Source organism: Cyprinodon variegatus, unplaced genomic scaffold, assembly GCF_000732505.1.
Source record: "Cyprinodon variegatus isolate N-32 unplaced genomic scaffold, C_variegatus-1.0 Scaffold1160, whole genome shotgun sequence".
Taxonomy (NCBI): Eukaryota; Metazoa; Chordata; class Actinopteri; order Cyprinodontiformes; family Cyprinodontidae; genus Cyprinodon; species Cyprinodon variegatus.
Genome location: NW_015151613.1, coordinates 68,142 through 91,414, shown reverse-complemented (window position 1 = coordinate 91,414; position 23,273 = coordinate 68,142). Strand labels below are relative to the sequence as shown.

General features: G+C 39.4%; 1 protein-coding gene across 2 annotated transcripts in view; it reads right to left on the bottom strand.

The window, feature by feature from the left end:
- The window catches only part of nsf (N-ethylmaleimide sensitive factor), a 51,209-nt gene that overhangs the window by 6,073 nt on the left and 21,863 nt on the right, over positions 1-23,273 (bottom strand). For both annotated transcript variants that reach the window (XM_015400911.1, XM_015400912.1), the window contains exons 2-18: positions 19,311-19,396; positions 17,642-17,741; positions 17,504-17,543; positions 17,129-17,295; positions 16,926-17,036; positions 14,830-14,905; positions 14,416-14,571; positions 13,958-14,157; positions 10,152-10,317; positions 9,509-9,583; positions 6,834-7,021; positions 5,473-5,568; positions 5,215-5,371; positions 4,989-5,122; positions 4,730-4,876; positions 1,391-1,525; positions 1,000-1,113 (exon numbers count right to left, since the gene is read on the bottom strand). In XM_015400911.1, coding sequence (XP_015256397.1) covers positions 1,000-1,113; positions 1,391-1,525; positions 4,730-4,876; positions 4,989-5,122; positions 5,215-5,371; positions 5,473-5,568; positions 6,834-7,021; positions 9,509-9,583; positions 10,152-10,317; positions 13,958-14,157; positions 14,416-14,571; positions 14,830-14,905; positions 16,926-17,036; positions 17,129-17,295; positions 17,504-17,543; positions 17,642-17,741; positions 19,311-19,396 — 2,148 coding nt within the window. The remainder of the gene's footprint in view (positions 1-999; positions 1,114-1,390; positions 1,526-4,729; positions 4,877-4,988; positions 5,123-5,214; positions 5,372-5,472; positions 5,569-6,833; positions 7,022-9,508; positions 9,584-10,151; positions 10,318-13,957; positions 14,158-14,415; positions 14,572-14,829; positions 14,906-16,925; positions 17,037-17,128; positions 17,296-17,503; positions 17,544-17,641; positions 17,742-19,310; positions 19,397-23,273) is intronic.

The window sequence follows — 23,273 nt, the reverse complement described above, 5'->3', positions numbered from 1 at the left end:
ATGGTTAGCATGAGAGCCTGGCTCTCACTTTAAACCAGGGGTGCTGAAGTCCAGTCCTCAAGAGCTGCAATCCTGTAGCTTTTAGATGCATCTCTTCTCTAACACACCTGAATCTAAAGGTTCAATCCCCTCATTTAGCTCAACAGAAGCATGGTAGCGAGTCACTCATTTGATTCAGGTGTGGAAATATGGGGTGTATCAAAAATTTGCAGGATATAAGCTCTTGAGGACTGGACTTCAGCACCTCTGCTTTAAACAATCATTCATTATTGAATTAACATTGTTTACACAATATGCTAATGTTGCTAGCTCAAGATAATATAGTAAAAAATTGATCAAGCCGATTAAATTTGTTTGTTTCAACAGATATTTAATGTGTAACGGCTCATGAAACTTTTATGGCAGCAACGCAGTGTGACATTATCTAAATTTACACCAGTCAGATACAATACAATGCAAAACAACTTTGGCGAAGTTAGAGTTCCTGTGTTTACTCTGAATTTTCCTTTTTTTTCAGCCTTTTTAATTGTGCGTCACAAATACAGAGCAAGAAATGAACTCTCTGCATTTAACCCATCCCCTTGTTGAGCAGTGGGCTGGTGCTATGCGTCGCCCAGGGAGCAGTGTGGGGTTAGGGGCCTTGCTCAGGGATCCAGAGTGGCAGTCTGTGGGAGTGGGGCACCAAATCAGGATTCCAAGCTCTATGCCCTAACCACTAGGCCGCCACTCCCTCGACCTAACCACAAAATCAATTTATCTGTGCAGGCTTTGCAGAGATAAAAAAAAAAAGATGACCTGAATGGGAGAAAATCTAATTAAGGATCTATAGTTTTTTAAGTAATTAACTACAGTTTTCTAGTGAATAGGAAAATTACAACATATTTTGGCCAATAGTTGTTGATGCCTTTAAGACCCTAAAAGAAATGTATTTTTTTTATTTTATACACACCCCATAGAAATTAGATTTCATTCATGTCTTATACTTGATGTTTTTTATACCTGAAGGGACATCTCAATTAGCACCAGAAGCTTCTTAATGCCGATCCAGACCCGTTTCCCCTTGAGCTGCTGAGCGATGCTGGCTCGCTCTTTATCAGTGAAGCTTCCCAGCAGCTGCAAAGGCCAAAGAAAGGTGGAGATTTTTAGAGTTAGCTTTCCACTGAAGTTTACAGTACCTATAGCAATTCTGAAAACAAAAAAACTGTCTTCAAGTAGCTTGAAATCCCTCTCTTCCAAAAAAATAAGAGTGATAAAATAGCTATTTTTGAATCGGTCACTGATGAAGCTTAAAATGTGCTCTATTCATCCACTTGGAGGATGCTATCATCTGCATAAAAATGTACTCCAAAAATGTTAAACTTATGTGAGTTTTTGATTCCTCTCACTATACCTCTAAGGCATCGACTAACTGCTCGCCAGTGGAGATGTTGGGAATGTGGATAGTGGTGCTGAAGGCATCCAGCATCTCCATCTCTTGCAGAACATCCTTTCTGCTGGTGGTGCCGATGATGAGCAGCTTACGGCCCTACAGGATGAACACATGACTCACTTTATAGGAAATGAAACTTGTCACATACATGCTATGTAAAACATGCTATACCAATCCCTGAGCTGGAAAAGGCAGGTCATTTAAAGGTAAGAAACTGACAATACTATATATAAACAGACATTATGCATAAGAAATGTATGATTGGGACACCTATAAAAATAATTGCTGGAAAAAAACAATCACTTTTAAATTTTACAGATCATGTTTCTTTTGTTTTCCTAAGGTGACACATCCTGAAATAAAGACTTTCTGACGCTAACCAAACTTACCCAGCAAGACGTCTGTGAGACTATAAGGAAGACTGCCACTGCATGTGCAAAGCACCATATCTGCAAGGCCTCCTCATGAGGGTGGAAACTGAAGGGCATGCAGTATTCAGGCCTTTCATTTGGGCTTTTCACAACCCTTACTGTGTTTTATTAGGATTTATCTGATAGACCATCGAGCAATGTTTCATTTGTTAGTTAGGCAGAAATTTTAAAACAATTATTCATTTGCACACAATCATCACAGGTCTATATCATCATGTCTCAAATTTTTTGCAGCTTCTCTGTCCCCAATGTTAGAAAAAACAAACTCTTAAAACGCTGCTGTGCAGTGTTAACTTCCTGTAGGTAAACTCTGGTCAGATAAACACACACGTTGCCCTGAAAGGCTGCTGTCAAACTACAATAAACATAACATCTGATGACACTTTTGTTCATGCGTCCTTAAGCATAAAATGTTAAGAGTCAACCAGGAGGTGGTGAGGGAGAGGAAAAGGACCGAATTGCGGAAAAGGGAGAGTTAGCCGAAGATGCTGGTGTAGAACAGGTGATTTAATTGTAATATTACAACATATTTAAGTCAACATGTTAGGTAGTCATTGATCACTTTAAGAGTGATCGATGACTGATGGAGTGACTTTTTTCATCAATGACTTCATCATCTTTGTGGTTACCATGGTGGCGCTCCAAGGCAGCGGCCAAGAGTAGCTCCTCTTGACAAATTTCTCAAAATATGCTGCTTAAAATGATACAAACTAGACATCAAACCTGCATTTATGATTGGTGACGCCTGCTGGAGCTACGGTCACAAAACCTTTTTAAATGCTGACCTTTTTCACCATATAAAAAGCTGCGCGGTGCTACGGACAGATGTCAACAAAACAACAATGGAAAATAAGAAAGCATGGCTGCAGAGTGGGGGATAACTGCAAAGCTAAAGAGAGATCCCCACAGCCCAACGCTTCCATCACTCCTGCTCTTCAACAATCCTTTCGTTGGAAAACAAAATGGATAATCTCCGACTCGAACAAAAAAGGAGATATGTAAGTGCTGCGCCATCATTCTGACTGGATCTTGGCTGCGTCCAGCAGTCCTGGGCGGTGCTGTTGGCCTGCGGGGGCTGATGCTGTACCACACCGATAGAAACATAGAGCTCTGCGTAAATGGAAACTCCTTCGAGACTGTTCCCAGGCAATCTTCGGCATCTAGAGGGGAAGCACAGCCCTCTGCACGTGAAAATGAGGAGAGAACTCTAGATGCTTCCCTGCCAAATGCTGAAACTATTCCAGCCAGCTTCTCCCGGCCCCCTCTGGCTTCCACACCTCCTCCAGCATCATCTGTCACTGCTAAACATGCTGATGGCACCACTGCTGCCTCAGCCATGTCAGCCTTTTCAACCCAGGGGGCTACCACCCTCACAGCCAGGAGAAGCGAGTGCTTCAGGAGCTGGAGGCAGTAGTAGCAGCTCAACGACAACTGCTGCTTACCTTATCAGGGTTGTACTTTACAAAATGAAATTGTCTAGAGAGCTTTTCAAAACAGATTTCTTTTTGCCTTCACTTGTGTATACAAAATAACAAAATAAATCCGTCTAAGTCTATAGGGTGTGCTCAAAGAAGAAGTCAGCGACACTCAGATACCAAAGCAGTGATATCCGACATGTTGGATTACCTTGCTGTTATATTCTAGCAGCTGGGGTAGATGAGGATGCAACTTGTTGAATGTGACATGTAGTCTATCATAAAGCATAAATCATAAATCAAATGCAGAAAAAACAAGAAGTTACCAGTTTAATAATTAGAGCCTTTGATCATTTGTCTATAAACATTTAAACAACACTTTCTTTTATTGTAATGTTTTCTTCTTTTGTAAAAAATATTCCTAAAAATGATCTTTGTCTATTTCTCTTCGTCCATTTTTATTTACTCTGATAACCTGAGAAGTTTAAATTTTGCTGTGTAAACTGGGCATTGGACAGCATTAATAGCTGTTTATAGATTATAATAGGGTTGCATTATTGGTATACCAAAGGCTGCAAGAGGTCACCCTCATCTGTACATCTTTCAGCAGCTAGATCTACAGGCTGATCTCTGATCCTTTACTTGTTTATTAAAGAAAAAACAGTTTTAAAACTTTTAACATAAAACAACTTGTTAGCTTTACTCTTTACAAATCATGTGCATTGTTACTCTGTTAGCCAGATTAGACAGAGTAGAAGGCCTTCCTTCACATGGTGGATGGCACTGTGTGTATGGAGGTCATCTAATAAGGACAGCCTTTGTTTCTTTAAAAATACAAAGAATATGGACACATCTTGGAGCCGCACTGATAAAGGAGAGCTATCTGGGAAGATGCGTGAAGGTCTGGGCATGGATGGCGTGTCAGTTTCTGATACGGACAGCTAAGCATCCACCTGATGCATCACATGGACTCCTGGGGTATAAGAAGGAGGAGATGACCTTGTCTGTGGCTCAATCTTTGCTGGATGCTCGCTGACGTTTTTTGAGCCCACAGCTGTGTCGACTCCAAGCAATTTCTCTGTCCTTTAATGACCTGACCTGGAATAAACTTTGTTACTTTTTTACTCCTGTTTTATAGCCCTCTTTTATATGGTTTTACACAGTTTGAGTTAAGAGTGGTAAATAACTTGCTCCCAGGAAAAGAACCAGAAGGGAAGTTCCGAGGTGCAGCCGCCTTCAGGGGGACCTAACTTCCATATTTAACAATTGGTGTTTCCGCCCGTGACCTTGAAGCAAAATAACAGAGCCACCGACGGAAAAAAAAACTCCACAGCCAGGGGCTCCAACAAGAAGGTGAGGCGATTCCTTATTACAAAATATCTCCAGTGTTTTTCATGTTAAAACACTTTGGCTGTGTTTTGATTTTTGTGGTTAGTTTTCAGAAGACATCTCACCTTGGGTGGAGGCTTTTTAAGCAGCACCAGCAAAGCCTGCAGCACAAGGTTGGAGAAACGAGGGCCGATAGGCACATAGTCCAACAGGCGTTCGATATCATCCACCACAACACAGCTAAGCTGTGACTTGTATGCATCATCAAAGACCTGGAATAGGTGGAGGAGGAGGAATGTCGACAGGGCGATAAGTAAAGACATTTACTTGATAAGTAAAGACATTTACTTGATTATTTAAAGATAAGCTGTCTGCTCCACTTGCCTTTTTGATAGCCTGGCATTTGGAGATCTCTGAGCTTCCAATCATCTTGTCAGGAGAGCAGATCTTAATGAAGGGGAACTGAGAGTCCTCAGCAATCTTAGCTGCCAAGGCTGTCTTTCCGCTGTGAGGTGGACCTGCGGACAGATGTGATTTTGTTTGCTATCTGAATGTTTGCCATTTTTTTGCTATTTAACTTCGGTTATTGTCTCTCAGGTAAGTATTTTACCCTCCAGCAGTACAGCCACCAGAGGAGTCCGATCACTGTTCTTTGTCTGCTGGACGAGCAGCTCTCCATCCTCCAGGATATGGTTGACGGGGTCGCCCCATTTGATGATGCCGTTCATGACGTAGCTGGAATAGTCTTCCTGATTTGTACCGAATGCCTGTCAATGAAGTTTGAATGGTGATTAGCGCTCTTTGACACTTTTTCCTACTTTATAGGCCAGAATGATTTTACATGACATGATCCATTAAAGTTACATACAGGCTTGATGTCATTGTTGAGGGATCCAAAAAAGTCAGCTCTGGTGACCTGCAGCTTCTCTGCCCGCTCCATGTCCACCTCAACCGTAGATGTGGCCTGGAGAAGAACAAGAAATCAAAGACTTAAAGATGAAGTAGTAACTATTTGAAAAAGTTGACGTTTGGTTAAAGAAATTTTAGATTTTCTAATAATTTATCGGTATTTAAATAGGTATGTGGCAAATAGTTAGGTTTAATTGATTCAGTTTGTTTTTTCAAATTCACTGCAATATACATTTTACCCATAATAGTTGTTTTTTGTGTCATGTTTGTCCATATAGCACTGAAAATTGATGTCCCAATGCTGGACAATAGCCCGACAGATTTCGTTTCACAATTGAATGATCATAAAGGTAAAGGTGCTTTTTGCCATAATATATACAGTTCAGCATACATACAACAAAATTTCATAGATCAGATAAAGGACTCGCCTGAGCCACTGCGACATCTACAGACTTCTATTGCTTTGCTGTTGTTGGCTAATAATAAATATTACACCCCCACCACTTTTAAACTATTCATCTGTCAAACTACGTTTACCTTGTACCTTTTGAGAAGGGTTAGATGTTCAGTATCTACCATGAAAGCAAGGTATCTCACAATTTTTGAATATTTTGAAAAAGAAAATTAAATCAGTCAAAACAGCGGGATATATATGCCTACATTTTCACTGTTTTGCAAATGTCTTCACTTTCCTTTAGACTTAAGGACATGAACAGGACCCTGTATGGTGAGATTTTAAGGCGAAACCTTCTTGAATCAGAGAGGGCATTTAAGAATGAACTTGGCTGGTATCTCTACCATGACAATGATTCCAAACACACCACTGCAGTGACCAAGCCTGTCTCCAGACCACAACCCAGAACATTTGTGGAGGGCGTTTAAAGTCAGTGTTGCCTGTCAGCCTTAAACAGCACTGCTCTAGAGATCTGCATGGAGGATTATCAGCTACATGGTGAGCAAACTTTGTGGAGACTTACAGTACAGGAAATGTTTGACTTCTGTCATTGCCAACAAAGGTTATACTATGGAGTATTAAATTAAACTTTTGTAAATCACTAAATACATATTTTCCACTATAATGAACAAATATGTTCTTTAAAAAATATAAAATATGATCTCCTGGATTTTTTTCCTGTTGTGTCCTATAGTTTAAGGGTACTTGTGAGGAAAGTTAAAGACCTCTCTGAAATTTATAAGAAAGACAATTTGTGCAATCGGTGACTGCTAAAATACTTTCTTCGCCCCACTGAAGATATGTTCCCCTGCAAAACTGAAGCCCTCTTAAACTGAGACACTGAGAAGTCAAAAAAGTCAAGGGACCTTGATATGTCGGTTCATGGCGGTGGACTGTGCTGCCCTGACAAGCCCCTCCAGCTCGGCGCCACTGTAGTTCTTCGTCTCAGCGGCCAGCTCCTTTATGTCAACATCTGTAGCCAGTAGGTTGTAGTTTTTCATCTTACTGGTGTGGATGTTTAGGATCTGGACACGTCCCTTCTCATCAGGCAGACCTAGAGGATGGATGAGGATAGAGATATAGAAGGAACAGAGAGGGAGAGAAATATTTCTAAAACTGTAACAATTTTGGTTTCCCCATCATGTTTTTATACACTAACCCTGGTGGTTTTTGCACAGGTCTCATCGTAGGATGTTTGTTGAGTCATCTCTAAACATGCAGAAGATGCAAAAATGATGCAAGCAGTAGATGAGCTAGAAAATTTTCATTGGCTGGCTTGGCAGGGACCAATTTGCACTAAGGGGTGGCCAAGAACTGACAGCTATTTAACATTTATCACAATAAAGCAACAGGAAAATGAACACTGACATTTATTTTTCTAAATAAATGTAGATCTGAATTTCTTGCCATTAAAATTACACACATCTGTGCTGTATAAATTAATTTATACTCCTACATAATGAATTGGTTGAGCTGTTGGCCTTTATCTTTAATGACATAGACAGCTTGATGACTGCAGAGACAAAATCCCCCTATAAAGCTTACTAATTAAATTTTAAAAGAGCAAGACTTCTATATTAGTTCTCTTTATTTGTAGCATACTGTTGATGATAACTAATTTCTTTAATGTTGTTGTCAATTTTTTATCAATGTATTAACTTTAAAAGTAAGAAATTGTACATGATTGTATCACTGCTGTCACGCTTTAAGGCAGCAGTTTAGAGCAGTGCTTGTTCCAGAAGTAGTGAAGTACATCCACATGCAAAAACAAATCTCCAGGTAGGGGCTACACTTGGTGGGCAGTGTTTGGCTAGGGGAGGCCATGGGTCCACTGTCTCTCCTTCTAGCTCTGCCATTGCCTACTGGGCAGTGACATTGATTGGTTTAGGGAAAGCTAATTACCTACACAAGAAGGCTAGATACAAGACTGCTGAAGGCCATTTTCTCAACGGAGTCTAGCTGAAGAGCTGCACTCTGTCAGGACCCTTGGATGCAGACCTGCACTGTAAGGTCTCATGCACTGTCAGAACCAGAAATTGAAGCCTTTCAAATTAAAAGCAAAATAAAATAAAAGCTAGTGTACTGGACATATTTTATGTTTTCATGTTTATTTCCTGGGTCTTCATAATAGAACTAATTTTGTCTTTTCATGTAGTTAATAAGTTATATCTATAATCTCTTATACATTTCTTATATATGTGTTTGTATGTATTTTAACAAGTAAACCTGTTATGGATTCTTCCTTTTTGGGACTCTGAGTTTTTAGTTTTCAGCTATTCTGTTTTGTTGATCTTTGGTTTATTTTCCATTATATTCAAGCAGTCTTTAGTTACTCTCTGTTGACCCCTCGAGCTTGTTTCCTTTCCCCTTGGCTTCCTTCTAGTTAGTTTCACTCACACCTGCTCCTTATTCAGCTCATTAACCCATCCTTTGCTCTGTTCCTCTTATATACACCACCTCTGCAGTTCATCAGTGCTGGTTCCTTACTTGTTGCTTCCTTGTCTCTGGTTCCCCAAGTGAGGTTTTTGGATCCTCGCCTTAGGTTTTCTCCATTAAACCTACAAGAACTCATCTCTGCCTCACTCATATCTGCATTTGGGTTCTGAAACAACCTCACCCCCCACGTTGACAAAAAGAAAATCACTCAAATGTTGTATGAAAGAACACAGTTTTTCTGGTCTTTAAGTGGGGAAAAGAAGGGAAAAAGCACATTTAAGTGAGCTACGAGCTATTCCTAAAGGATTCAGATAAAATGTCCGGAATTAACATTCAGTCCATATAGTGCAGGAAACCCCATTATGCAGGTGTGCAACGAAGAGTCCTGACAGTGTAGGTCGGCAGCCAGACCTCTCCATTTTTTCGTTGTACAGATGGGCCATATGGATGGTCACTGGCCCATATATGAGGTCAGAATTTGGCCATAAATGCACATGTGAAATAAATACTTTTTTGAGCAGTTTTATTCAAAACAAACTACTCTCCACTCACATTTTGAATGTTTTAGGTGTGATAAATTCATTACCAACTATCCCCTGATATTTCACACTCAGGAGAGTATGGCTCTTCTTTGCTACATTGGTGGCTTTTATGCACCTGTAGTTTCTCTTCTTCTCACATGTGGACCTCTTTCTGTGTGGTCTTTGTCACGCTGAGGGTGGTACCAATCTGATAAAGAATACTGCCTGTAATTGGCTACTTCAGGAAATCCCACCTCTTAAAATAGCACTGTTTCCTTCCAAGGCTACGGGCGGCGCATGGTAAGCCGGCTAGAAAGAATAAAAGTACTCATGATTGGGAGATATTGGGTCCTGATGGTCCTAATCCACATGCAAGAAATTTTCAGAATGCAAGTGGAGAGTATTTCAAATGTGTGTATTAAACAAAAGTGCTTGTATGTGCCCTTTAAGCAGACCTCTAGTTTCATGCATTTATTGTAGGTTTGCTCTGTGCATGCTGACTAACAAAAAGCCTACAAAAGATTATGATTATGGTGGATCAGACATAAAGCCTTAACATCATTCAATGGTATGTAGGAACTCACCGATTTCCATCTTCACCTCAAACCTGCCAGGCCTCATGAGAGCATCATCAATGAGATCAGGCCTGTTGGTCATTCCTGCACAGAGAGAGAGAGAAGAAAGAGAGAGAGAGAGAGAGAGAGAGAGAGAGAGAGAGAGAGAGAGAGAGAGAGAGAAATAAAGATAAAATAAAAGAGAGAGAGATGTGGTCAGTTGTGACAAAATACCTTTTTCTTTCCATTCGAACCTTTAGCATCTACCTCAGCCATCCACCCAGATTCTTTAAACTTAAATCAATTCAATTCCAGCTCTATTTTTTATATGTAAAATAAAAATTTAGCAAAATTTTAAAGGTTATTGAATGCATTATTATTATTCTTGGCTTTGGTGTTTAGAAACACAGCAAAATGTACCTTCTTTTTCAGTTTGTAAAGTCAGTGCTTTTCAAAACACACCTGAAAAGGTTTAATTTTTAAAACTTTAAAACCTTGGAACAAAATTGCTTTCGTCATTTTTATAGAGCCCGAACTCTTTATAATGTTCATTCTAGGTCCACAGTTTGGTCTTTTTCTAGTGTTAATCAGAGCTGAGTTCAAAGGTCAACAACTAATCAGAAACCAGTATTTATAGATCATGCATGTCCACAGGCCTTGTTCATGTCCCTACCAATAACCAGGATGTTGTTAAGCTGCTCCACGCCATCGATTTTTGACAAAAGCTGGTTGACCACAGTATCGTGCACGCCTGTGCTGCTGGCACCAGTTCCTCTCTGCTTGCAGATAGCATCCAGCTCATCAAAGATGATAATATGGAGGCCGCTGTTGGCACCAAGCTGAAAACACAAATAATGTATTTTCAGTTTTATTCATATTACCAACATTTAACATTTACAGCCTGAAAAATGTTTGTGAAACTTTTGAGAAACCACTATTTTTAACTTCATGGATTTCCTTTTACGCATCACGTTTGTGTCCTGCCTTCTTAAAAGAAGTAGACAACACTTCCATTCCTAGGAGTGAAGCTACCATTCAACAAAGACATACTGTTTTACGTAGGGCCTCCAGCTCCTGAGGGCCCCATAAAACTCCTCATAGAGGTGTCGTTAATACTTAATACCAGGATCAGTCCATTTTACTGATGGTGGTCCAGGAAGAAACAGCAAAACAGTAAAACAAATGTCACTAAAATGAGAGATGAGAAGAAGAGAGAAAAAAAGCCAAAGAATAACATAAAGTAGATGAAAATATGCTACCCTATTAATGCTGAACAAAGACGAGAAGTAGAAAGCTGCTGTCAAAGTTACCATAAGTGACTAGTTTCTTAACTGTGCCAGCGGCTAGAATGTGAAGCAAATGCAACAATAATGTTGACATCTGATTTTACATTGTTTTTTGTTGTTTTTTTGCATGTTGAATTTCCAGGTAAACCTCAGGCTTTGGGGGTTCTTCATTCAGAGTGGATGGATTCATTGCAGGCTTTGAAGAGGCTCAGACTTCATAAATAAGGTATTACACAAAATAGAGAAAATACAAAAGCTATGAAGAAAAGGGACAAAAGAAAACATGGAGAGGAAAAGAAGAAGGGAAAGGGGACATAAATAGAGAAAATAAACATGGAAAAGGGACAGACAAAGATAATACAAGGAAAAAGGAGAAAAATACAAAAACTACAAGAAAAACAGAGGAAGAGTAGGAAAGAAGTAAGATTCCATCTGGAAAATGCTATTTTGCTGCTGGAGTCATCCTTACTCTCCATCTCTCTGTGTGTGCTGTACGTCAACACCCGCCAGCAGAAACACCCACCTACCCAACTGACAGACGTGATCTCACTATTCATCAGCCAATCTCATCCTCCCCTCTCTCATGACAAGGCATGCACGAGTCCTATCATAAAAAAAAGGTTAATTGTGCGACCTGAGTAAAGTGCAGTAACGGGGTATTGACAATGGTAACTGTGTCATAGTTACAGTCAAACTAATTAGTTAGATCACTCGTTACTAAAAAAAGTAACAGTGTTACTAACTTACTTTCAACGCCGTTACTCCCATCACTGGGTACAACCCACTAAAAAAAAGGTCTTAGACAACTTTTATTTTAATTTTGTATACGTACATAGCGTATACAAAACAAAATTTAGTTTAGTGCAGCTTTTCAGAAAGTAAATTAACATTTCCATTTTGTAAAGTGCTCAAATTTGATCAAATGTGAACAGTGTTGGAGAAAAAAAACATGGTGCAAAACTTGGACTGATATGGAAATTTAGAGCATTAATATAAATGGGGCAAATATGCAGTAGTTTTGGTTTGGTGTTATCAGTGTGATGCAGAATTTGTGACATGATTTAGAGATTTTTTTCCCAACAATTCAGTACACTGATGGCAGTGGGGAAGAAACTGTTGCAGACCCTGCTAGACCTGCATCGAATGCTGCAAAGCCTCTTCGCAGAGGGCAGCAGGGAAAACAGTTCATGGTGGGGGTAGGTGTTTACGGCTCATTGATGATGTTACGGGCTCAGGACCTGCAGTGCTAAGATGAAATGTCTTTTATGGAGGGAAGTGGAGCCCCGATGATCCTCTTGATGTTCTCATCACTCTTCTCACCTTCTTCCAGTCTGAGGCCCTGCAGCCTCCACACCACATAGTGAGACAGCTGGTCAGAACGCTCTCCATGGTGCTTCTGTAGAAGGTTGTGGGGATGGGTGGGGGCAGGTGGGCTCTCCTCATCCTCCACAGGAAGTACAAGCACTTTTGTGCCCTTTTGACAAGTAAGCTGGTTTTTACAGTTCAGTCTGTGACGTGCACCCCCAGGAATTTGGTGCTGCTAACCATCTCTACAGCTGAGCTGTCGATGAGCAGTGGAGCGTGGTTAGGCCGGTTCTTCCCGAAATAGATGATGATCTCCTTCGTCTTCTCCACGTTCAGGATCAGGCTGTTATCTTTGCAACATCTCACCAGCTGCCTCACCTCCTCTCTGTGCTGGTTGTCGTCGTCTGTGATGAGGCCCACCACCATGGTGTCATCTGCAAACTTCACGATGTGATTGGTGGTGAACCTGGGGATGCAGTCATGTGTCATCAGGGTGAACAGCAGGGGGCTCAGGATGCAGCCCTGAAAGGAGCCCTTGCTTAGGGTAATGACATCAGAGGTGTTCTCTCCGACCCAAACTGACTGAGGTCTGTTGGTGAGGAATCTAGCAACAAATTACAAAGTGGTGTATTGAAGACCAGCTGTTCCAGTTTTTTTCTATCAGATGCTGTGGAATGATGGTGCTGAAAGCTGAGAAGAAGTCCTGGAACAGCATCCGCATTTGGGTGTACTTCTCCTCCAGGTGTGCCAGGCTCAGGTGAAGAGCAGAGGAGATGGTGTCTTCAGTGGAGCGGCTCCGTCGGTAGGCAAACTGGGATGGGTCAAATGCTGGGGGGAGACTGGAGATTATGTGTTCTTTAACCAGACTTTCGAAGTACTTCATCATGATGGGAGTCAGTGCAACAACTACTGGAATGATGGTGGCAGACTTAAAGCTTGATGGCACTGCGGATTGGTCCAGCGACATGTTAAAAATCTCTTTAAGGACATCAGCGAGTTGACCTGCACACTCCTCATACACCCGCCCAGGGGCCCGGGGCCTTTCTTGGGTTGAATCCCCTCAGAGTCTTCCACGCATCAGCTGTGTCGTACGTCGCAAGTGTGTCAAAGGTCACAACTTTTCACAGGATAAACACCTACCAGTACCAAAGAAGCTGAGCCTACTATAGTGTCATCCAAGGCAGGTAAACATCTAAATCTGAATTTTTAGAGGTTCTATTTTAAATCATTTAAATTATTTTGTTTCTGTGTCTGGATTTGCAACTATTCTATTTAGTTTAAATACTTCTGCTTAAATATTGTGACATCAAATGCATAGACCAAACAGACTAAATCCAGTTGATTATGATTATTAATAAGGCTATATACTCAAAGTGTCCGTCTTTTTAGAGCCTAAACAGAACCCCAGCAACACAATGAGCTGACTAAAAAAACTGGAATGGCACCATCTACTGGAAGTACCCCTAAAATAACAGTAAACCAGATGGTCCAACTACTAAAGAACTCCGGACCATGCTGCAATGCCTCACAGAAGACCAACAGGACTGAGAACAGGACTTTATTTCACACACATATCGATCAATTTTGTGTTGCTGTCTGTTGTACCCCACATGTTACAATATCAAAACCAAGCAGGATACATCAACACCAGATCAGCCATCTTTTCAGTACATTTCTTTATTTGTAATCCAGCTGTTTTGTGGATTTTTTGATGTACTGTTGTTGTTGTTTGATCCCTGCTCCTTAAATGTACTCCCCTGCAGTGTTGGGGTCATATCTATACAAATTGACACTTAGAGATCCAACAAATACTGAAGAATGACACTGGCCTTATTTATGTGTACAGTAGGGACTGGATAGTGGATGAGAAGATAGAAAGTTCTCTCACCCTCTTCTGCTCCTCCTCTGCATCTGCAAATAGTTTGCGGATGTTGGCCTCAGACTCTCCCACGTACTTGTTGAGGATCTCTGGACCGTTGACCACCTTCGGCTCACGGGCGTTAAGCATCTTGCCAATCTGCCTGGCCATCAATGTTTTTCCACATCCTGGTGGCCCAAACAGCAAGATCCCCTTCACGTGTTTACAACCTGGACAGAAAAAAAGAAGCACAATAAGAAACCAAACAAAACTGGAGAAAAATAAAGGAAAATTCAGGTGTTTCAGAGGAAGAAATGAAAGGAAGAAAAAGGTAATGTGTTTTTAATAATCATATTACATTATATCACATATTCATTCCCAACTTCTTTCTCAAAGAAAACATGAAAAGTTTTATTTTACTTTATCCCAAATGTCATTTATACTGCAATTACAGACATGAAAAGGAACAAAAATCAGCTGTGTCTTACCCATCTGCTCCACAATATCAGGCGGGAAAACCCTGGAAGCAAAAGCTCTGCGGAAAATGGCAGAGAACTCCTTGTCCAGACCTCCAATTCCCATTTTCTCAAAGTTCCAGTCAGGGTTAATGATTGTTTGCCGGGCCTCCTTGGTCTTTGCCTTACCTGTTTAAAAACCCAAATGTTATCATTTAATAATCTAAAACCTAAATTTTTAATCTAAAAAATATCATTACATTTTACGGTTTTTAGCATTTTTAAGTTTGCGGGCAGTAGATAAATTTGGTTTGTTGCTATTGCCATCTTGAGAAGGAAGTAGACTCAGTGGTTGCCCATGTTACTAATGCTGCATCTGTCTTCTCTTTTATCAGATAGTTAACACAAGCCATTTATTTAGAGGGAAGGATTTCAAACAGATCGTACCAACTAGTGTGAGAGAAGAATTCTCTGCCTTTTCAAAAATGACCTGGCTGTTTCCCACCATTAGACCGACGTCGATCTGTCAGAGAAGTCAGAGTTAGTCACATTACTCAGTTGCAAAATTAGACATATTTTTTTATTTTTTTACACGCTTTGCAGTTATTACATTACATATATCAAATTCTGCTTTATAACCAAAATTCTGTTAAACATTAAGGGTAATTCTGACCACAAGGAAGTTAAATAATTGTCCACTAAATATGAATCAAATGTAAATAGGCAGAAAATCTCTAATAAAAAGGCTAAGGTCTGTATATTTTGTAAAGGTTTAATTTATTTAAGTTCACCCATCCATCCATCCATCCATCCATCCATCCATCCATCCATCTTCTCTCGCTTTTCAAAAAAGGGTTGACCGCTAACCTTCAATCACCTATTTTTCCATTTCACCAAAAAGCTGAGTCGGACCGTTGAAAACTGCGTACCCAGTGTCCCCCACCACTGCATATCTAAAGACGGCGTCACGCTGGGCGAGCGTTGATGATATCATCAGTGCGACGGAAATCAGGGAAGTTAAATAATGGAGAGCAACATGGACAGGTGTTACTACCCAATCCGTCCCTGAAGCACAATGCGTACCATCAGCTCATTTGTGCAACCAGATACACATCCGGGTTTCCATAAATAATGTAATTGAAGTAGTAAAATTACTTATTTCTATCCTTAATCCATTAAATATTATAATACACATCTTTAAAAATGTTTTATGACTTTTCTAAAGCAATTTTGTTGCTCATTTTCTCCATTAAACTGCTTGTCTGACATCATCATCGGACATACTCAGAGTAGCCTGGCAAAATATGAATAAACCATGTTTACCTACATTTTAGTTGTTTCTCCTTTAGGTTCCGCACTATATACCATAATGTTAACACGAAATGAAGACATAAAACAAAAAAAAGACTAGATTCATGTTTAAATCCGAAAAAAAAAAAAGCCCGGGAATAGTGTAGGATTCCTACTGTATTTCTGGCACAGAGGGGCAAAAAAAAGTGATAAAACAGAAAGGATTTTAAGGCATTTATTTTCTCAGACAATACATTATTAACCTTTAATACATTACAGTTTAGTAAGCTTACTATTTTCAAGGAGGGAAAAACTTGATTTAGGTCTTTTATACAAAATAAAATCGAGGGAGACCCGGATATATATCTGGTTGTGCAAATAAGCTGATGATACAGATTGTGCTTCCGGAATAGATTGAGTAGTAACAATGGGAGCATTAGCTTCAGCATTCTTTATTATTTTGATCTTTTGTCTGTCTCAATCCCTCTTACCAATGCTGCACCATGTTTAACGCATGTAAACAGAGTTGTTACGGCTTGTAGATCAGAAGCGACTCGCACAGTTTGTGAATGATGACACGTAATTTAGCGGGTCTATTGTTCTCACTGCATGCCAATCAGAGCTGGGGAGATTGTAACATGGGTCGATTGCCGAGTAGTTTGACCAGTGTAGACATGCTTCAGTGAGCTGTTCCTACTGCCACTAAAGGCCAATTGTACCCGGGTTTTATCTCGTTTTTCAGGCAGTCTGAAAGCTGTATAAGTTTCCATTTATATTATGTAAAATATGTAAATTATAAGAAAGCATTTAATTTTATATCTTACTTACAGTTAAAGCTTGTTTACTAGCTGTATAATAAAGACATCTAATATATTTTAGGCGACCTTTGCAGGTTAGACCTAATGTCTCATTTATGCTCATAAATAAACCTCATATTCTACAAAGATAGATTATTTAGATATAGAACTGAATATCTCTATAGGCTCATATTCTAATAATTATGAACTGACTCAATCATATCTGGATCTTTCTACCTTTCCTAGTTAATTTCCATCTCGCTCTCTGGAGTTTACCCAGTTAAAACTAATAATGTGTCTCTGAGCAATCAGTTAATTCCCTGAATCATAAACTCTTATTACGGATGACTCACGCAGCTGTCTATCAGGGTCTAAATCAAAGTAGCACAGTTGTAATTTACATTATTTCTTACTCTCTTGTGCTGCATCTTTGAATTTCTACTCAAGATCAAGTACCTTTTGGGGCTTTTTTCCCACAGCTGGTTCCCCTTTCAGGATGCTGGCGTCCATTGCCTCTATATCCTTCACCATCAAACCAAAAAGTTTGTCGCAGAAACTGAAAACTAACTGAATAATGCAGACAGGAAAAATAATGTTAAAAAACGTAACTATTAAAATTAGGTAGCGTGAAAAGAAAATAACAGCTGTGGAATATCAACCTGCTGGGTGACAGAGAAGGCTTGGTTGTTGAATTGCTGGATAAACTCAGCGGCCATCTTGTCCGAGTCATAAGGAGAGGAGTCGGTGCTCTTCTTTTGCAGGAAGTCAATTTCGATTGTCATGGCGCCAATACACTGCTTGGACTTGTCAAAGTTGTAGTTGGACACTGATTGGGCCAAGAAACTATATTTAGTTATTTAAACATCCACTTTTTAAACATTTTTATGTCTTTACTATCTATTTGAAGAAAAGCATCTTGCAGCATTAACATTCTAAACATTCAGTCCTGGTATGAGTTAACATCCCAACATTGTGAATTGTTGTTTACTGTAACATCAGATAGTGATTGAGTCAAAAAGCAAGAAAGTGTTTACCTTCCACCTCTTGACCAATGGATAGACCAGCCCATTTCCTCTGCAACAGAAGAAGAAAACTTATGATGTGAGCCTGAAGGATTGGTGTATAGGGGTGTGCGTGTGTGTTTGGGGGTGTGTGTGTTTGCGTGTCTGTACCTGTGGCAGGCTGAAGGCGATGTTTGCAGGCGCTACAGTATGATGGGTCTTGACTGTAAACACATACTTGTGGTTTGGTGTAGTTTTCACCGTCACATGTCTGCAAAGAAAGGCAACAAACCCTGTTTAAGCTTTTTGGATGACTTTTTTTAATACACTAATGGGCCATTGAAGTCATCAACAATAGAGAGTATAAACAAATGAGTCAGAGAAAGTCTACTCTCTATTCATCTCATTCTTCAGATGGAAGGGGCTTGATGATCTGAACGCTAAAAATTTCATATACAGTAAGTTGTTTTTGTTGAAAGGGTTAGGTTAGGCTGATGAGTCAGCGCTGCAGAGCAGGTGATAAAAGATCAAATTAAAGTCATCCTTCCTCTCTTTAATGTTGCTTTTTCACGTTTAAGATATACATCTTTTTAACTTCTCTCTCAAGCCATTGCTCAATCTCTGCCCTGTCCTAAATGTGCTCATGGCTTTACTCTCTTTGGGTTTAAGTGAACCCTGACCCAATGAGTTGTGGAAGGGGTGACCAAGCCCAGTCCTATATCATGCAACTCTATCATATCAAGCCCTCTACTGTCATGCAACTTTTAGATGCATCCCTGCTAAAACAAACCTAAATGAAGTAACTTAATTCTTCATCAGCCTTTCATGCAGCTCTGTAAGGACTTAATGAGATATTTGATTCAGATGTTGGAGAAAGGGAGCATCCAAAAGGTACATTTCATGTCCAATGCCTGTTGGTTTGTTTTTTGGGGCTATCTGTTAACTAATCTCTTCTCTACTCCACTCTGCTAACTAGAGTAAGCAGAAGCATCTGCCACTCTCCCAATCACCTGTGTTCTGGCTGTATTATCAGGTTTTCTAAAAATGCATGGCAACGTCTGTAGAGTTAGAGATGTCTGGTCTTTCTATATATTTTTCTTTCAGTGGCTCGGCTTTTGGTTGATCAAACCAAAACCTGTGCTTCTAAAGGGAAACCTAATGCTGGTGAAGCATAACTTTGGCACAACTATGCCGGTGAAGATTCTCAGTCATCCAGGTCATAGTCTTTCCAAAATAAGTTAAAAAACCAAGACGTTTCGCTTCTCATCCAGGAAGCTTTTTCAATTCAAAATGTCAGAAATAGCGTTGAGTTCGAGGTTTTATACAATAGCCCAACAAAGCCTTGTTTTTGTTTAGAAAAATGCAAACAGGTCCACCCCTTTGGAATGGGGGTGGTTTGTCTACTTTTGTTAGTCTGCAATACCCCATATCTGTCTATGTCTCTGAAAGGGAATTGTTGGCCTGGCTGAATAGGCAAGGTCCTCTGTTCCCCCTTGAAGGGGTTGGGATGTTTGTTTTTTTTTTTACTTTTTTTTTCATTTGATACAACTAGATAATACTACAATATCCTTACATAGCTAGAATCAAATTAAATTAGCTAATCATTCTTCTATTTACAAGTAAACAATCTCACAAAAAACATTTCTCACAAAAAAATCTTTCAATATAAATCGTTATTATCTTAATCTGAATGGAACAGAAATTGCAAGTCTTATCTCTTTCCTTTAGGCGTCAGGATGATGGATATGTAAATACGTAGATGGCTGTGTTTGGATGGATGAGACAATAGATGCATTGCTCTGCATTAGCAGTGACAAACACATAACTGATGACAACTCACTGTCCTGACTGCAGATCCTTCTCATTCACGACAGCACAGTTAGTCAGCGACAGCTCATCTGTCGGACATCGGGCAGCTTGCATGCTCTGAAAGAAGATGAAATATGGGCATTTTGAGATGTATTTCAAACAACAAAACACTGTTCTGGTAGTTTTTTTTTTTTCAAACTGATGTTGAACTGGAAAAAGCAACATTCTTCAGAATTGAAGTTCAAAATAGTTAAATTTACATGAGCTGGGTTTGCATCTCCAACAGAAGTGATCAGGAATGAGGGGAAAGATTTCTCTTGGAGCCCTTCGCTCATAATTTAGGTAAAGAGCAAAATAAAAAGCCAGAGTTGCATTTTCAGGAAACCCGCATAGATTTTCATGGTGCATGAGAGAAAATGAGTCAGAGTATTAAAGGACTGAATTTCAAAGGAAGTCAGGAATTAACAGTGCTAACCTTTTAACACAACCAAAGGAAATAAAGTAGCTGAGATGTGATAACGCTGATGGTTTTATATGTGGTGTAATCACTCAATGGTCAGAAATAAGTATTGATATTTCATCTTTATGATAAAGTTAATGTATTTCAAACATTTGAAAGCATCTTTTACAGCACCTCTAACATTCCTCGGGCTAATATTTCAGTCTCTACTCTTAGATAGATATATGTATATCAATCGATCGGACTGGAAATAGTGGTAATGAAACCCTTTTCTCCCTGATCCAGTTTTCCACTGAGAGGCTATCGGATGTCAGCACTGAGAATGCTGACATTTTCTTGTTTTCACACGAATCAAAACCTCTTTAACGAGCAACAATGAATATCGCTGGAAAGAACTGCACCCACCACTGCAACCTGAGCGTTGCAAGCTGTAGCCATAGTAACAACAAGGCAACTATAAAACAGAGCCAAAAACAGTAAATCAGGCTCTGGTTAATGCTAATTTGTGAGATACCTAAAAGCAACAGATGTTATGAAAACTCACATATATTATATATATTGTTTGACAAAGTAAACAATAGGTTGAGGTGACGCTTTGTAGTAACCTGCATAAGTGCACAAGTTACTGCATTACTAATGTTTGCTGACTTCTAATAACAAAACTAAGCTATGGAATGGAAAACATTGACACATGAGTTGGTTACCCCTAAAATCTACTGAATTGGTACGAACATGCTTTTCTCATTAAACAAATACGAGTCAAAAACGAAATTATTTACTAAAAATATGCACACATTTTTTGGTGCTGTTTAATCTGAGGTAAACCTTAAAGCATTTCTCACCCAGAAATCTAATTTGTTATATTAAAATGCATTTTAGTTTTAGGTTTGACATACGCTTGACTGGTTCAGACACATTCATGGCATGCACACTTTGGAAAATTTTGAACTACGTGGACCACTCTACCAGGAAAACATGGCGCCGAGGGACATCTCCTACCGAGTAGGGTTCACAAATATAAACATTTAGCTACTTTTTGAGTATCTGTCATAAACTCTTGGAAATAAATTTCTGTCACTCTTGGAAAGATGTGAAGAGGTAGTGAACAAGCAGAAAACAACTGAGCTTTCTACTTTTTCATGCAGTGGGATTTTCTGTTTTCGGTTTGTGCTGTATTTTGGCCAGAATATTAGGTAGAGGACGAAAAGCTTCCGTACAACGCTCCCGACCTTTACCAGGAACGTATATGCGTGAATCACAGCTGAACCTTTAGGCTTCAGTCTGAAAGTGAAAGTGACTTGGTTTTTTCTTCTTGCTGGCAGAAAAGTCCACAAAGAGCAATTTTGGTATTGCCGTTCCTACTGGAAGCGTGACATTAGCCCGCCTTGCTATAACCAGTCCCGTCTCTTTTTCACTAAAAGGGGCAATTCCAACAACTAGAGACTCACTTGCAGGCAGTTGAGTACGTAGATTTGCTCCTATTGCATAAAAGACGAAGAAAATGAACCACGGCTAACAGCTAATGTTGCTAAAGCTACATCCACAAGAAAGTAGATACACACACCTTACAATTCTATGTTGGGGGGTAAACCTTTGTTTACCTCTTGAAAAAGTTCTGTGGTTGCACAGAAATATCTTGTAGTAAATTAAAGGTGTGCCGGTAAAGTTTAGGAAGAGCTAGAAGAAGAAAGGAAAGAAAATCCAGCTGTAGTCATTTTAACCTGTCATTTTTTGAAATTTGATTCTAGAAAGTGCAGACTGTCAGGATCAAACCGGGTACTTGCACTGTTCTCAGAGCACAAGCGCACTACTCTAACCACTAGGCCAGCACCCCTCTACTGTATCTATGATTGAGATCAAACCAAAGAAAATATAATAATGAAGCTTTAAATTTTTGCTATGTTGATACAAAAAACAATAATTTAAGATTGTTGTTACATACTTGGCATGAATTTAAATCTTAACAATATGTGAGACTATTGAGTCTCAAGTGGTCAAGTAGATTTTAAAAGCATTCTCATTCTGATTACACAATTATGAAAATTCTAATCTGACTGTTTATTGGGCAGAAGTTCAGTTCTTTTATGCCTTTGGCCAATTCTGAATCGCATGTTAAGATGTTAACCAGTTCAAAGCATGTGAATGCCTTTTCAAGGTGCTGTTAGCTGACAATTTTACTGATTGTGGATGTGATCAAATAAAGTACAATCTTGATGTAGAGAAGATATATTGTCTCACTGCCAGATGTCTTCACTTACAGTAAAGCCTTTCATTATTAATGTTCCGGAAGTCTGATCCGTGTCACTGCCTCCAGCAGCAGTGCTAGCGGATGGTCAGGAGTCACATAACATTGCTGTATTAACCTCATTTTTTTGCATGCAACAATCCATCACAAGCTGGCATCTGAACAAGGTCTGCCAAACCTCACAGGAGACAGTCAGGAGGAACTTAAACAGTCTTTGGATTAGTGTGTTTATCAAAAGCTTTTTCTTTTTAATATTTGTTTGACTAAAAGAACTGAAACTTAGAAAGTAGTGTGTTTAGGTGACAGGCAAAATATGAAGCAAACACAACCAGGACTTTTCCATATAGTGCCGTATAAAATGTTACCAGCCAATTCAGTTGTTGTGATCAAGTGTCGCTTGTGGTTTATTCGCGGTTGGCAAACATTTTAAATGTGGATTAACGCCACCTACCAGTAAGGATTGTGGAACAAAATGCCAGTATTCTAGCTAATATATTTACCCGCATTATTTTATATCCTAAATATAATATTTAGGATATAAAGGATATACATCCTCTATCTTTATCTGACATAACTACTATTTATCATTAATAATATCGTAATTGTTTATGTTTCTTCTTAATTTAATAAATTAAATCCTCCTTCTGCCAATACATTTATCTACTTAACTTTGTATCTATAATATAATTAACCCATATCTTTTACCTTTATCTAATATAATCACTATTTATTATTAATAGTATGTTAAACTTTTGTGTTCCAGATCCTCCTGTTCTTCCGTCCATCTTCAGTCGTGTTACAATTATTTCCATCCATTTTTCCATCAGACTTATCCCAAGTGGGGTCACAAGGGGTGCTGGTGCCTTTCTCCAGCTGTCAGTGGGTGAGAGGCTGGGTCCACCCTGGGCAGGTCATCAGTCCATCACAGGACAGCACAGAGACAAACCCGCACACTCACACCAAAAGATAATTTAGATAATCTTCCCTCGTCAAGTTTCCGTTATCTGCAGGTTCGGGACTATGTTAGGAAAAATTTATCGGATTTTGGAACTTTAACAAAACATGTAACCCTAGAGGAAATAAATAAATTTGATCCTGTCAGTCGGAGGGCAGTGTCTCACTTTTATAAGATTTTAACAATATATGTGTAGACACAACCAGGATTAAAAAGGCATGGGAAGATGAGTTAGGGCAACAGTTATCTGAAGATCTGTGGGAGGAGGGTTAGAAAAGGATTCAATATTGTTTAGTCAATGTCAGACACAATCTCATACAGTTCAAAACTATAC